The sequence below is a fragment of the Nuphar pumila genome, chromosome 5, assembly GCF_984573655.1.
Source record: "Nuphar pumila chromosome 5, dmNupPumi1.hap1.1, whole genome shotgun sequence".
Taxonomy (NCBI): Eukaryota; Viridiplantae; Streptophyta; class Magnoliopsida; order Nymphaeales; family Nymphaeaceae; genus Nuphar; species Nuphar pumila.
In genome coordinates this window covers 25,168,056-25,183,705 of record NC_143253.1, presented here as the reverse complement: position 1 = coordinate 25,183,705, position 15,650 = coordinate 25,168,056, and the positions used below count along the sequence as shown (strand labels likewise).

The 15,650-nt window shown below is 43.6% G+C and overlaps 1 protein-coding gene across 1 annotated transcript in view; it reads left to right on the top strand.

The window, feature by feature from the left end:
• The window catches only part of LOC149837164 (ARM repeat superfamily protein), a 69,833-nt gene that overhangs the window by 17,798 nt on the left and 36,385 nt on the right, over positions 1 to 15,650 (top strand). Inside the window, 4 exon segments of the mRNA XM_090005862.1 lie at positions 2,742 to 3,099; positions 3,212 to 3,759; positions 3,862 to 4,041; positions 4,122 to 4,280. Coding sequence (XP_089861988.1) covers positions 2,742 to 3,099; positions 3,212 to 3,759; positions 3,862 to 4,041; positions 4,122 to 4,280 — 1,245 coding nt within the window.

Below are 15,650 nucleotides of genomic sequence, written 5' to 3'. Positions count from 1 at the left end.
ATGGAAATAGTAGATAGAACATGTTAAACATGTTCTGAAGGTTAGATTTTGCATTTGGAACTTATATATTTATAAATCAAGTATGTAACACCATAAGTTATGGTGGAACGGTACCACCATAGATGCACCCATATATATAAATCCCAATTTTAGTTGGGTCGATAAAATTCATCCGTACTTCAAATGGGCAGATAACACTAGCTGTGGTGGGCTCCACCACCTATTGGATATCCGATTAAGACAAAGTTCCTGTATCCCTTTCGGAAACTCCAATGATCCACTCACTAGTGGGGGACTCCATCTTTTCCATTGACTACGCCAAAGGGCCACTTGATTTTTCAGGGCTAAGTTCATTGGGCCGATAAATCCTAATGACAAGCCAAATGGGCTGATTACCCTTTTCAAAAGGGGTCCATAAACCCCGATAAGGTTGTCGAGGGTCGATATACCATCTGGTCGGTGGTCCACTTACACTTGTTTGAACGAATGTTTAAATCCAGACACTTAAAATCAATAAGAACAATATTCTTTCAGGATTAAAGATTTTGAAAACGTTTGAAATAGATCTTTCATTTAATTTTCAATGCCAAATCCGATTTTCTAAATAACACAGTTTCAAATCAACTCAAAGATTATAAAATAAAACCAAAATAACACTTAAAACAAGATCAAATTCATAAAGATACAACTAATCACTTTTGAAGCAATTTAGGACATCTATTGTTTTTTCAAAACAATTTTAGAAAATCTGTTTAACTGAAATGTAATGGTTTTTCAAAACAATTTTAGAAAACTAGATTAACTTAAAAGAGGTTGTAAAACCATATTTAATAAGAATAAAACCTTGTGATGTTTGAAAAATTAATAACTTTGAGAAAACACAGGCTGTAATCAAATATTTGGTTTATGAGATTTACTTTCAAATTACCTAATTAAGAGAAAAAATGAACTTTTGAACATTTCAAAAAAAGCTATAAATCACCTAATTCAATTGCTTACAATAACTAATTTATCAAAACTATAATCTCATTATCAAGAAACTAATTCAGAAACTCTATATCTAATTATAGAAATATGTGACTAATTACTGACTTAACTAACTTTAATTATGAAAACTAAAACTAATTATTCAAATAATTAACTTAAGGCAGGCCTAATCCTAATGGTCAAAACTATAATTAATTATAAAACTAAAATTATGAAAATCTAATTGCTAAAACTTAAATTAATTATTTACCTAAAAATCATGAGCTTCGAGTGAAATGACCATTTCACCCCTAGCCTTCATTCTTATTTACATGCAAGCCCCTGAGCTCCTTTCTTATTTACAAGTAAATTAAGACATTACATGTAATTTAGCAAATATCCCCCTATTTAAATCCATTAAAAATATCTAAAAATTCAAATTCCCAATAAATAAAAAGTCAACTTCAAGGTTCTAGTACAAATTTCGGATTTTTTCAGTTGGGTCAAAAGTTGCGCCTTTTAAAATATTAACTATTTCTTTGGTCTTATATTTTTAAAAATTCTGTCTTTACATATTGTTACTTTATGTCAAAAGTTTGGGATAAATCTTTCATAATTTAATTATTATAAATATTTTCCTGTTTTGGGCACCTTTCACAACACTTGGACATATAAGGATTTAGGTTTGACTTTTATATAAATCACTTTATTTGGAGTAAAATTAAAGCATATAACTGAGGGAAATAGGGTAGGGTATTACATTCTTCCCCCTTTTAAAGAAATTTAGTCCTCTAAATTCCATGTACCTTGAAATAACTGTGGGTGTTTTGCTTTTATCTCTTCTTCACATTCTCAAGTGGCTTCCTATTGATTAATATTGTCATAAGACCATTACCATTCATTCCACCTTCGATTGTAAAATCAAACTCTTTTTGCTCTGTTATTTGAATAGGTTGCTCTAGTATATGTCAATTCATGTATAATATGGATTGTCTCATAATTTATAATGTGGGATTGATTTATGGCTCATTTTTTTAAGCATCGACACATTAAACGCATCATCGGTATTTGATAGTTTGGGAGGCAAAGTTATCACATATGCAACCTCCTCCGCTCTTTCTAAAGCCACAAAATGGTCCAACCAAATCTAAATCTGTCATGTGTGTATCTTTATATTATAATGTATACACATACACATACACATACACATACACATACACATACACATACACATACACATACACATACACATACACATACACATACACATACACATACACATACACATACACATACACATACATGTGTGTGTATTTTGTGCGTGTCTGTGTGCGTACGTGTGTGCATGTGCATGCGTGCATGTGCACGTGTGTGCAGTGTTTGTACAGTATGGATGACCCTGATTTGCAAGGTTCTGTCACTTTTATGGTTTTTCTTTTTCTTTTCCAAACTGTACCCCACAGATATGTTCGGCATGTTCTATTTGCTAGGAATCAGCTCCTGGATTGTGTTCAATTAAAAAACACAAATTTAGTGTCTTGAAATTTTCGAAATTTGTGAGCCACTGATTTTTGAAGCCCTAAAAAATCTGCTTACATGTTGTAATCAGATAATCCAAAAGCCGACTCCCACTAAACAACCTGTGTGGATCACATCTGTAAGGTCAGATTAAAAAAACAAAAATGAAAAAAATGTTGTGTTCCATACCATGCAACGATCTGAATGTACACCCTGTGTGTGTGTGTCTGATCAAGTTATTGTTATCAAAATTTCAGGTGACTGCTGCTCGTTTTTTGGACTCTTTATCACTATCTCTAAGCCACAATTCAGTCTTTGCTGGTTCATTTGGCAAGTTTGTCCTTGCAAAGCCATCTCCAGTAGGATATTTGCACTCCTTGGCAGAGTTGACCAATATTGCTCACTTGGATAGTGGCCATTCCACAGAAATTGTTGGTCCAATAGTTTCTAGTATTGCACCTCCCTATGGCACACAGTTTGGAAGTCGAGTGGAAGTTGTCTGTCCAGAGCATGATCTTCCTCGCATGCCCCCCTGGTTCAGCCATGTTGGTGGTCACAAACTCTACAAGGCAGTTTCAGCGATACTTAGACTCATTGGCCTTTCTTTAGTTATAGGTCTGCTGATAATTTTCTCCTTTATTTTCCACTTTAATTTCTTATGGTAATGAAACTAAAGTTCCAGTTACCTTTCTTATATGCTTATGTTCTCTTTAAACAATTTGGCTAGACTGCAGAGATGAGGCTTCTTTATCCAGTCTTATTGATATCCCTCTGGAGTACTTGCGTAAACTGATTTCAGAGCTCCGACAGAAGGACTACAGAAAGGAAAGTTGGCACTCTTGGTATGTGGGGACTGGTTCAGGACGGTTGCTGCGCCAAGCAAGCACTGCAGTCTGTGTTATAAATGAGATTATGTATGGTGTGTCTGATCAATCCCTTACCTTATATATTGATATGTTTGAAAAGTCTGGAAGGAAGAAGGCAGGAGTATGGTGGGGTTCAGAAACAGAAGGTAGTGCTATTGGTTCGTGGAGTATTCCTGCTGGATCCATTCATCATCAATCTATCAATCAGATGTCTTCTGAAATAGTTGATGCAAAGAACCAGGCAATTGATTGTGTCAGTAGCATTTTACATGAATATTTATCTGAGGAAATTTGGAACCTCCCAGTGGATCAAAATTCATCAGTGCCCAACATTGATATGGAAAATAGGACTTTGCACTTTTTTCAGGACACATCAATGCTGCAGCAGGAATGTTTTTCCTTCTAATATGTTCGTTCATTTCTATACCAATATTTGATATTGAAAATTGTGAAATTGAATATTTTCATAACCAGTTAATGCTGACATCATTGTTTTGGTATTGTTATGCAGGTTATAGTTGATGGTTTGGGCATATTCAGCATATCTCTTGGGAAGGATTTGAAAAAAAGCGGATTTTTGCAAGATTGTCTATATCTTTTACTGGAGAACTTGATTTGTTCAAATTACCAAATAAAGAGTACTTCGGATGCTGTGCTACATAGACTTTCATCATCTTTGGGGCATAAAACTGTGAGTTCTTGTTTCTGCAACATATTGTACAATTGGTGCTTCAGTTCATGGTTGATAATATTGTATACGGACTTTCACAGGTAAAAGATTTGGTGGTTGAAAATGCAGACTATATCGTAGATTCTTTGTGTCGGCAGCTGCGTCATCTGGATCTCAACCCTCAAGTTCCTAATGTGCTTGCTGCTGTGCTTTCTTACATTGGGGTGGCTCATGATATATTGCCCTTATTGGATGAGCCGGTATGGTTGCACATTAACTATATTAATAGTGGACTGGTTACTCCTTTCGTTGGATTAGATTCAAGATAAAATGGTATATATTTGCTTGATATCTAACCTTTTAGAATAAAGTTGTCACAGTTAACTTCTGCAGCACAACTTTCATAAACATATGTATGATAGGTTGATGAGTGCATATTTGTCTTTGTTTTGTTGCTTTTCTGTTTGTTGCTATAGGTGTCTTAATGGACCGGATCACACATAATTGATAAAATCGTGATGTTATAGCTGCTGAGGAATGTAACTTATAATGTGTTTTACATTTTGAGTGCTATCCTTCTGTGTGTACATATCGTTATTCTTGGGGTTATTCTTGTAAAGTAGCCATAGGAGCAAAGTTAAAGACTTTTATCTTGTAGTGAGGCTAGGGAGATCGACTCCCTTAAGTGTTGTAACTTCTTTTCATCTAATGAAGCTTCTATTCTTCTCATTCTCTTAGCCTGTTTGCTTAGCTATTTTCTTGATTGTGCCATGTATTTCTGGATTTGTACATGGTATCAGAACCATTTTCACATCAAGAGCAAGCATCTGGACTGCTGAGAGGAGAAGACGTTCTCAGCACTACATTGAGATTTGTGCCTGCTGACATCATCAAGTCAGGTCTGAATCTGTTCAATCTGAGTTAGGGCTTTGATAGTGGTGAATTTTAGTAGTTTATTGAATCCAAGATTGTGCAATTTGGGTGAGATTTCAATTTTCTGGATTTGGTGTGAATTTTTGACCAGATTTGGGAAAATCGATAATTCTGATCCTATCGGTAGTCTTTGAAGGCCTGAATAAAATTTATTCAAGTCTGTGAAAGCTGTTTGGAATAAGTTTTGTGACCAGTTTTGATGCATACTGTGAAATTTAGTGAAGTTTTGAAATATGTCTAAGTGGCGGTAAATGAGTTTTTGATTATCTACTTGGAAGTTGGCTGTTGTAGTTGAGGCAGCCGTGTAGCCTAGTGTAGTTTGTCATCCTTGATATTGATTTCGTGCAGTTTGCAGGTGTTACTGGTGTTGAAATATTGTTTTGGGAATTGGTGGATTTCATTGTTGGCTATTTTAGTGAAATAATTGATATCATAATACTCTTGTGTGCATCCTGTGTGGCTATATTTTGTGTCTTTGCAGGATTTTAAATTGTAGTTGGGGGTTGTGGTGAGATTGGAGAAAGGAGAATGCATTCAAGTTATTCTGACGAAGTTGGATGGAACCTACGACGACTATTGGTTGAACTTCATGACTGCTGTAGTGGAAGGAAAGAGGCTTGGTAGTTATCTAGATGGGAGCATTAGCAAGCCCAACACTACGGATGCAGATGATTTGAAGTTGTTGGGAAAGTGGAAGATGAATAATGCAAAGATTAAAGTATGGATCCTGGGGTAAGTCAAATAAAGGATTGCTGTAAATATTTCAGAGTATTAGGAGGTTAAAGAGCTGTGGAGATACTTGACGCGTCTATAAGCAAGAAAACTAGATGGGAAAATACCAATTAATGCAGGAGCTTAAGACAATGAGACAAGGCAGCAAGTCTATTCAAGAGTTTTACTTTGAGATGCAACAGGTGTGAGATGCCCTTGCTCTAATGAAGAGTCCCAAGAAGTGTGAAAAATGTATGAAGTGTGACAAATGCAAGGACTGTTAGGAATGTATAGAAATGTATGATCAATATAGAGAGACAATTTGCTTGATAGAGCTTCTTATGGTACTTCCTCTAGAGTTTGATGGGGTGAGGAGTGTAACAAGATGATCACCAACAAATGAATGTTCACAAGCACCAAGATTATGAGTACAATGTAGAAAAGGTCCAAAAAAGCTTCTAAGGGCACATACACAACGAACCACCAAGGGCACTAATGAGAATCAAAAGCGAGCACACACAACACTCTTAAAATATTTTTTTTTAAGGAATCAATGCACAAAGAATGCATTAGTTACAAGGGGATAGAGTCCCCAATATATACACCAAAGAGAGCTCCTACTAGCCATATACTAGTCTAACGACTCAAAATTCTAGCCATTAGATTAGTCCTAATGGCTAGTTAGGACTAGATAAAAAAGCAAAAATAAATAAATTCAAAAAATATTTACAAATTGAATATATTATATATATATGTATATATGTATGCTTAGTTGTCAAAGGCTAGGCGGGCTAAGTGACCTAGGCACAACCCCACCACTTGTAGGGATAGCAGTGGACCGGGGCGGGGGACAAGGTCTCCACCCTCGCCCCATCTCAAAATTCCGCCCTCCATCCCCGGTCCAAACGGGGCAAGGCGGGGACCCGTTTTCCCTTGGTCCATTGTCATCCCTAAAGAGTATTTTAACATTTTACCAACAGGGATCGGGGCCAGAAGGGGCAAGGCGGGGAAAAGCTTAAGCCCATCACCGTTTCCATCCTCGCACGGGTTTTGATTTTAACCTCCATCCCCACCTCATGTCCTCCATCTCGGTCCAAACAAGGCGAGGCAGGGCAGAGCTCCATTTTCCCTCAATCCACTGCCATCCCTAACCACTTGGGCTTATGGGTCTGGGCGATGGGGCCCTTTTTGCCAGCTTAGGCATCGCCCAAATTGCCTAGGCAGTGCCCGCCTAGGCGCCATGGACATTTACACCATTTTTTAAAAATTCTTTGAAAGTTGTTGGTCTTTAGATCAAATATAAAGAGACAAGACTACACCCTTCCCATTTTTCATTCTCTCTCTCTCTCGGTTTGTAGGCAATGAGAGAGAGAGAGAGAGAGAGAGAGAGAGAGAGAGAGGTTGTTACGGACCACCCCAGGGTTCGACTTGATTCAAGACGCCCTCCAGGATCCGATCTAGGTGGTTCCAGAAAAACTCCCAACCTAGAGTCCCATCTAGGATAGGACGCCCCTTGTATTTTTACTCTCTCCCTTTGTAAACTTTATAAATAGGTGTACATAGCCTACATGATTTTTAATGAAGTTTATTCAGAGATTTCTCTAAGCTTTGTTCTTGGTTTTGATTCTTGATTCTTTGAGGTATCACATTTCTCCATCGCCTCTTCTTCCACGACCGTCACCGAGCTAGAGCGGACGCTTTTTCTCCCCTCTTGTTGTTGACCCCCTCCACCACACGTTCTTCATGCAACCATCCAGGAGAGACAACTCTCTCTCTCTCTCTCTCTCTCTCTCTCTCTCTCTCTCTCCTCCCACGCAGCTCGCCTCTCGTGGTGCGTGCCACTCTCTGGAGTCGCGCCTCACACCTAGCTTGCCGGAATCCACAAGACCATCCTGCTTTGAGTTCAAGTCCTGAAAGTGGTATCAGAACGATGTTCCTGGGAGTCACGCCAACCAACTGTTCCTGCCTTGGACGACGAAGCAAGGACCCAAGCCCTTCTCTGTTTTCGTTCATGTTCGGGTCGATGCTTTTCTTGATTTTCTGATGCAGTGAGGGAATCAACTTCACGGGACTCGATCGCAGAAGATGAGGGCACGACCCTCACGGTTGTGCAATGTGCAGAAGTAAGAGAGAGATCACTGAAAATAACGGTGCATGTTTCTTTTATTTCAATAAAAGCTTCAATCGAACAATAGAATGAGCACTAACAGAGAGAATAAATCAACAAGGTAAAAGAATAAAAGTCCAAAGGAAAAACTGCTGAAACAAAAACAATCAGAAGAAAGGCTGCGGTAATCTCCAAAAATTCTCTGCTGCATACAACCCTAGAAGAGGGTATTTAAAGGCTGCTAGTGGAACCGTGTCTCGGGTCCGGTCCTGGACTCGGGACGTCTTCATTCTGCTGAGGGGTTTGGAACGATCTGGGCCTTCCCTCGTCTGGAGTAGGTGTGTAGGATCACGTCCTTGTGTTGGGGCCCCTTACCTGCGATCAAATCCAACTTCTGGGTCCGATCGTCCATTCCCTATGGATCGGGTTCTCTGGTTCTGCCTTGATTACGCGGTACAAGCCCGATCCGGTCCTGCTCTGCATCATTCTCCCCTGGTTGGGAAGAAGTCGGCTCTGACGACTTGTTGTCTCCACCGTAAGCATATAGATCAGACACATTGAAGATAGGCAAAATGTGCCAATCTTCGGGTAGTTCAAGGAGGTAGGCATTCGGTCCCAATCGTCGAAGAATCTTGAAAGGGCCATATTTCTTAGGACTCAACTTGCCGTTAAGTACCCACTGGGAAACGCTCGGGACGCAGGTAAACCCATACTAACTGACCAACTTAGAACTGAACATCACGACGACCTTGGTCTACGAAAGCTTTGTAAGCTTCGTAACTCTCCACAAGCTTGGCTCAGACTTGCCTATGTATATCACGCATGTACTCAATGGCATCAAGCACGTCTGGGTCTGGGTCTGGGAGACTGGTCACATGTGCTAGATCTACAACATGAGTGGGTGACCGACCATAAACCACTTAAAAAGGAGACTTACTCGTGGACCGGTTGATGGAGCTGTTATACGCGAACTCGGCTTGAGGCAAAACTAGGTCCCATGTTTTGACATTCTCCTCCACTAGACTCCTTAACAAGTTTCGAAGGGTGCGGTTCACAACTTCGGTTTGGCCATCGGTTTGTGGGTGATATGCACTGTTGAACTGGACTTGGTTTTCAATAAGGCCCATAATGATTTCCAAAAATGGCTCATAAAGCGCGTGTCACGATCTGAGGTGATCGTGTGAGGCAATCCATGAAAGTGGTCCACGTCCTTGAAGTAGTACGAGGCTACTAACGAGGCGTCGGTGGTTCGTTTACACGGGACAAAGATAGCCATCTTGAAAAATCGGTCAACCACAACTAAGATGGAATCAAAACGATGCGAGGTTCTGAGAAGACCCACAATGGAATCCATGGACACATGTTCCTAGGGCCGCTCAGGGATGGGCAACGGAGTATACAAACCACTATTCTGACGTCGACCCTTGGACACTTGACACACTCGACAACTTTGAACAAACTTGACAACATCTTTGCGCATTTTGGGCCAAAAGTAGCGTTCATCTAACAGAGCGAATGTCTTATCATGTCCAAAATGCCTAGCTAGTCCCCCTTTATGTAACTCAGAAATCAATTGAAGTCTAAGAGAGAAGGCAGACATACATTACTTATTACCTCGAAAGAGATAACCGTTATGTATACTGAACCGTAAGTCAGCGGTGCTATCAGGGGAGAGGCACCCTTCCCAGACTCTGTTGGGTACTAACTCCTTGCACTGCTCGAACCCAATGACCTGCACTGACGTAGTCATCAAAAGACTATTCTTCCTGCTGAGTGCGTCAACTACCTTGTTCAAAGTACCTGATTGATGGCGAATAGTGAAGGTGTACTCTTGCAAGAAGCTGACCCACTTGGCATATCTAGCACTCAACTTCTTTTGACTATTCAAATACTTCAACGCCTCATGATCCGTGTACAAGTCGAACTCCTTATAAATGAGATAATGCCTCCAATAACGAAGGGCTTGGACAACGACATAGAACTTGACATCATAAGTAGAGTACTGGCACCTGGCTTGAGTCGGTTTTTCATTAAAGAAAGCAATGGGCCTGCGGTTCTGACTCAAGACTGCACCAATCCCCACTTTAGAGGCATCACACTCAACCTCAAAGACTGCGCTAAAATCAGGAAAGGCTAAGATGGGGCACTAGTCATTTTCTCTTTGATGAGCGTGAAAGCCTTTCCTGCGGCAGACGTCCAATGGAAACTAGTACCCTTTAGGCACTCCGTGATAGAGGCCATGAGGGTGCTGAAGTTTCTCACAAAATGACGGTAGAAAGTGGCTAACCCGTGGAAATTGCAGATCTCTCTTATAGTCTTTAGGGTAGGCCATTCTACAATCGCACGGACTTTGGCGGGATCTGCCTTAACTCTATTAGACGACACAATCAGACCCCAAAACACAACACTTGACGACATAAACTCACACTTTTTGGCATTGACATACAACTTTTCCCTCCTTAAAATCTCTAAGACCTGACGCAAATGACTCAAATGATCAGACAAAGAAGAACTATAAATCAAAATGTCATCAAAATATACGACAAACTTTCCTATACAAGGACGCAACACTTGGGTCATCATATTCATGAAAGTACTCGGGGCATTTGATAACCCAAATGACATGATTAACCACTCATACAATCCATCACGTGTCTTGAATGCCATTTTCCACTCATCCCCCTCTCCGATACGGATTCGGTGGTACCCACTTTTTAAATCAATTTTGGAGAAAATAGAGGCACCGGCCAACATATCAAACATATCATCCAACCAAAGAATGAAAAAACGGTACTTGACAGTGATGCGATTGATCGCTCTACTGTCGACACATATGCGCATGGACCCATATTTCTTAGGAGTGAGCAGGGCGGGCACTGCGCAAGGGCTCACACTCTCACGAATAAAACCCTTTTGCAGTAACTCTTGAACCTGTCTCAACAAGTTGGCATGCTCGGATGGGTTCATGTGATACGCGGGGAGGTTAGGTAAACTCGATCCCGAGACATGATCGATGGCATGCTGTACCACCCTCATCGAAGGTAGACCATCGGGAAGGTCGTCTGGCATAATATCGCGAAACTTCTCAATAAGGGGCGCGATGTCCATGGGAACGGTCAACGACGTACTCATAGACGGCTTAGCCACCAGGACATAACAATAACCATCCTACTTACAACATCCTCCTTACAATGGCTCAAGAAAGTCCGGTATGATAGGCTCGCAAGCCGAGGAACTCGCTCATGCTTATCCACAGTGGGAAAACCGGTCTCCTTGATAGAGAGAAGGATTATTTTATGACCCTTAAAAATAAAGGAGTACATGTTCCTACGACCATCATGAATGGTCTTGCGATCAAACTGCCAGGGACGTCCCAAAAGAATGTGACACACACTCATAGGGGCTACATCACACCACACCTCATCGTGGTAATGCTCTCCCATGGAGAACCAAACTAGACAACGCTGGGTGATAGAGACCTCGTTTCCTCTTTTGAACCATGCCATCTTGTACGGTTGGGACAATTTCTCTGTTTTCAGGTTCAAGGTGGACATGACACTCTCAGACACCATATTCTCACACGCCCCAGTATCAATTATAACATCCCATGCATGCCCCTCACAGTTGCACCAGGTTGTAAACATGTTATTCCGCAACCATTTTGCAGGGGTCGACTCTCGGGGTGTGGTCAAAACATGACGGATGAACAATAAATTCTATGACCTCCCTCTCGTCATCTTCTTCGACCAAGTACTCACCCTCAGTCTCACTATCAGACGCTGACTCAACAATACCTTCAATAAAATGAGCGTTTTTGCTCGCTGTGGGGCACTTGGACGCGACATGTCCTAACTCTTGACACCTAAAGCAACAGATGGTAGACTCACTAGGCTTGACTTTGGATCTGGTATAGTACGTGGGTCCGGACTGGTCGGGTTTGCTAGGGTCTACTCTAGGGGTGGACTTTGAGTCTTCCTTCCTAGGGGAGCTCGCTTCCCTGGTTGGGAAACTCGACTTGGGTCGACTGGACTAGTCACTACGGGAGGTCCTATATTCTTGCCTCCTTTTCAATTTTTTCTCCACATTCATGGCATAACTGCTTGCTTGATCAAATGACTCGACTGTGACACAACTGAAATCATCAGAAATAGCAGGACAGAGACTAGAAGTATACCTCGTGACCTGCTGGCGGGCGGTCTCCTCGATCTGTACTCACAGGGATAGACGATGAAACTCAGCAGTGTACTCTGCCACAGTACGGGTGCCTTGTCGCAGGGTCAGGTACTCCTTGTAGGCTCTCTCAGCGTGGTCTGACGACACGAACTTTGACTGCATCAATTGCTGCATATCCTCCCATGTCTGTATGCGCTCTAGTCCCTGCCGCTCCCTCGACCTCTGCAGCTCAACCCACCATGTCTGCGCTAGTCCTCTCAGCCGAGTGGACGTTAGCGAGACACGACGGTGCTCAACGACAATGTGGTAGTCGAAGAAAAACTGTACGACATATCGAAGAACTGCTCCGCATCGAATCACCCTGCGAACTCCGGAAGGTCTAGCTTCACCCCGTAGGTGGAGGGGTGCTCTGATGCTCTCTGCTGACGAGTCTCCACCATTCCTGCATGATACTCGTTCCAGATAGCATCATCATCCAACACTGCTTCATCACCATCTTCACGGTACTGTTCGCATGGAGACTGGTGCTGACAAACTCCCATGATGTGTGGTTGGCGCTTAGGTTGCGCCGGCTCATGCTGAATCTGCATGGCGGTTGCTGGAAACTGCCTCGGTCTGGCTCGCCCGTGGGTGGGAACCATCTATGGCCGACGTGTCACCGATATGACAGGAGGTCCTACTAAAGGTGGAAGGGCTGGTCGGGTATCGAGCTCTAGGTGGGTAGGAACGTGATAATATGGGTTTGGGTTATGGGTTGGGTTAGGGTAGAGGTAGTGGGTCGGGTATGGTACTGGATTCTGGATCGGGGACAGGTTAACAGATTGGGTCTGGTACGTGTATTGGGCTTGGTTGGTGTAGTATTGGGATGATTCACCCGATTGGATCTGGATCAGGTCAAGTCCTAAACTATTTGTCAGACCCAGAATGGGGTAGGTGGGATCATGGATCAAGTCGTGGTGTGAGAAGGCCTGGTTTGAACTCGATCCTTGATCCGTAGCAAGATGGGTCTGGTTTTGACCCGGCTCAAATTCAAACTGGAGCTCCGTCCGGGTCCGATATAAGTTTGGGTCGGTAGTGGATCTGAATTGGGGTTCAAAATTAATAGGTTGGATCTGGTTCGGGGTGACCCGCGAACCAGACCCAACTGGGTAGGTCGGGTAATGGGGTTCGAGGCCCGAACCTGCTCCCTGGGACCCAAAGAATGGTCTCCGGGATCCGGGTCAGTGCCTTGATAATACCGGTTCCTTGTCGGACCCGGTCCGACCCACAAGGGTCCACACCCTCCTGCTTGCTGGTGGGCTGCGACCGACCCACCCTGCACGCGCGACGGGAGGGTTGCTAGGTCAGCCCCGACCTGGGCTGACGCTGTCGCGCTGGTCACCTGGCCGGACGTCACGCCCGAGCCCTGCAGGCCATGATTGGCCTGCAGTCCCTTGGTCGTGGCTCGAGGCCAGGCCTGCGCACCCAGGCCAGTGTTGGGAGGCCCTTCAATGGCTCCCTGGCTCGGTTGGAGGGCTTCGGCCACCAGAGTGGCAGTCACGCGGTCGGCGTCTCGGCACAGGCCTGCCTCAGTACCATTCGGTTGCACAACAAGTTGACGGGGGTTCGGGTGGACCTGCTCGAGTTCCATCGCAGCCGCAGGGCCTGCAGTCTCACCGCCCAATCCGACACTCATCTTGTCGATGACCACGATCCGATCTTCGAGTCCATCCAGTCATTTCGATATGCCGGCGACATCCTTGCTTACGCGTAGCATGTTTTCTTGGAGCTTGGTCATCATGTCAATCATCCACATCATCAGATCTTCGTTGCCGGTTTTCTTTCGCTATTTTCCGCTCGTAGGATCGTTCCTCGCTTCTTGCATCATGCCGTTGACGAAGGAGGAAAGGCTGGGTTCTGATACCACTTTGATGTAGTGAGGAAATCAACTTCACGGGACTCGATCACAGAAGATGAGGATGTGCAGAAGTAAGAGAGAGATCACCGAAAATAACGGTGCAGGTTTCTTTTATTTCAATAAAAGCTTTAATCGAACAATAGAATGAGCACTAACATAGAAAATAAATCAACAAGGTAAAAGAATAAAAGTCCAAAGGGAAAACTGCTGAAACAAAAACAATCAAAAGAAAGGCTGCTAGTGGAACCGGGTCTCGGGTCCGGTCCTGGACCCGAAACGTCTTCATTCTGCTGAGGGGTCTGGAATGATCCGGGCCTTCCCTCATCTGGAGTAGGTGCGCAGGATCAGGTCCTTGTGTTGAGGCCCCTTACCTGTGATCGGATTCAACTCCTGGGTCCGATCGTCCATTCCCTGTGGATTGGGTTCCCTGGTCGTGCCTTGATCACGCAGTACAGGCCCGATCCGGTCCTGCTCTGCATCATTTTCTGGGTTGTATTTAATTCAATAACATCAATTTGATTTTTGTGTAAGGTTAGATCGGTCCCAACTCCGATCTAACCTGACCTCCAGGTTGTTTCTTGTTTGAGCAAAGTGCTGGACAATAGTCCCCAACAACTTTGTAGATGTGTGGCTTAATTATTCCCAGCCCACACCAATCTCGGATTCGTATTCTGGTGCAACCAAGACACTTTTGGGAGGGTCTGACCAACCCAGGTGTTCGACAATTGTTCCGAAACGTTTCTACTTTGTGTGCAGGAGCCCACGCCTACTCGGTCGTGTGCTCACTCGACGCTACCGGTGATGTTTACCGTATCTCTATCGTCCCAATGACTAGGTCAGCCCCCCATTAGTCCTGTGTCTCCAGCGAGGGCCCAAGCCCTTCTTGAATTCATAGACCATTTTTTTGTCCCGGACCCGTTCGTAATCCTAGACACCTGAGACATGATGCAAACACATGAGATGATAGGAGAGTTACGTACGGAGCTTTAGGTTCACGATGACCAGGTGGATGCATAGATCACCTAGTTGACGCAGAACCTTGGCAAGGTTCGCGAGGAAGTGAGTATACTCAACGAAAAGCTGGATGAACGATTTCGGCGAGTCATCACCATTTTGGAAACTATCCAGGATCGAAGGAGGAATAAACGTTCCCCAGTATGACCCGAGGAATCCAGTTCGGATGGTCAAGGCTCGGGTTCCACCATTGGACCCGACTAGGCTCGCCAACCCCAGTTGGAGTTCACAAAATTTACCAGAGCAGACCCCACGAGGTGGTTGTTTTGAGCTAAGTAGTACTTCAGGATTGCCAAGACCCCTGATGAGGATCATGTTTCCTTCACCTCAATTCACATGGAGGAGGCCATCAGGTGGTACCACTGGCTGGAAACCTAGTTGGGAATGCCTTCTTGAGAGGCCTTTTTGAGAGCTCTCGTAATACGGTTCGGTCTGTCTGCCTACGTCAATCACCATGTCACGCTGTCCAAGATCCACCAATAGTGCAACATTATCAATTACCAAGCAGAGTTTGAGAGCTTGAGCAACCTTGTCACTGGATGGTCCCAAGAATCGTTGATTGGGACGTTTATTGTGAGTCTCAAGTCAGACTTGCATATTAAGGTTCAGTCCGCACGACCCATCTTCCTGATGCATTGTTTCGAATTGGCACACGTGGCTGATGAGAAACTCTCCAGGATGAGCTCACACTGGACCCATACCAGCGAAACGTCCAGTCAAAGATTCACACCCCCAGTGAACCCGTCTTCCAGCCGGACTGCGTCCCGTCCCCCTCGTGAGTTCACTCCTCAATGA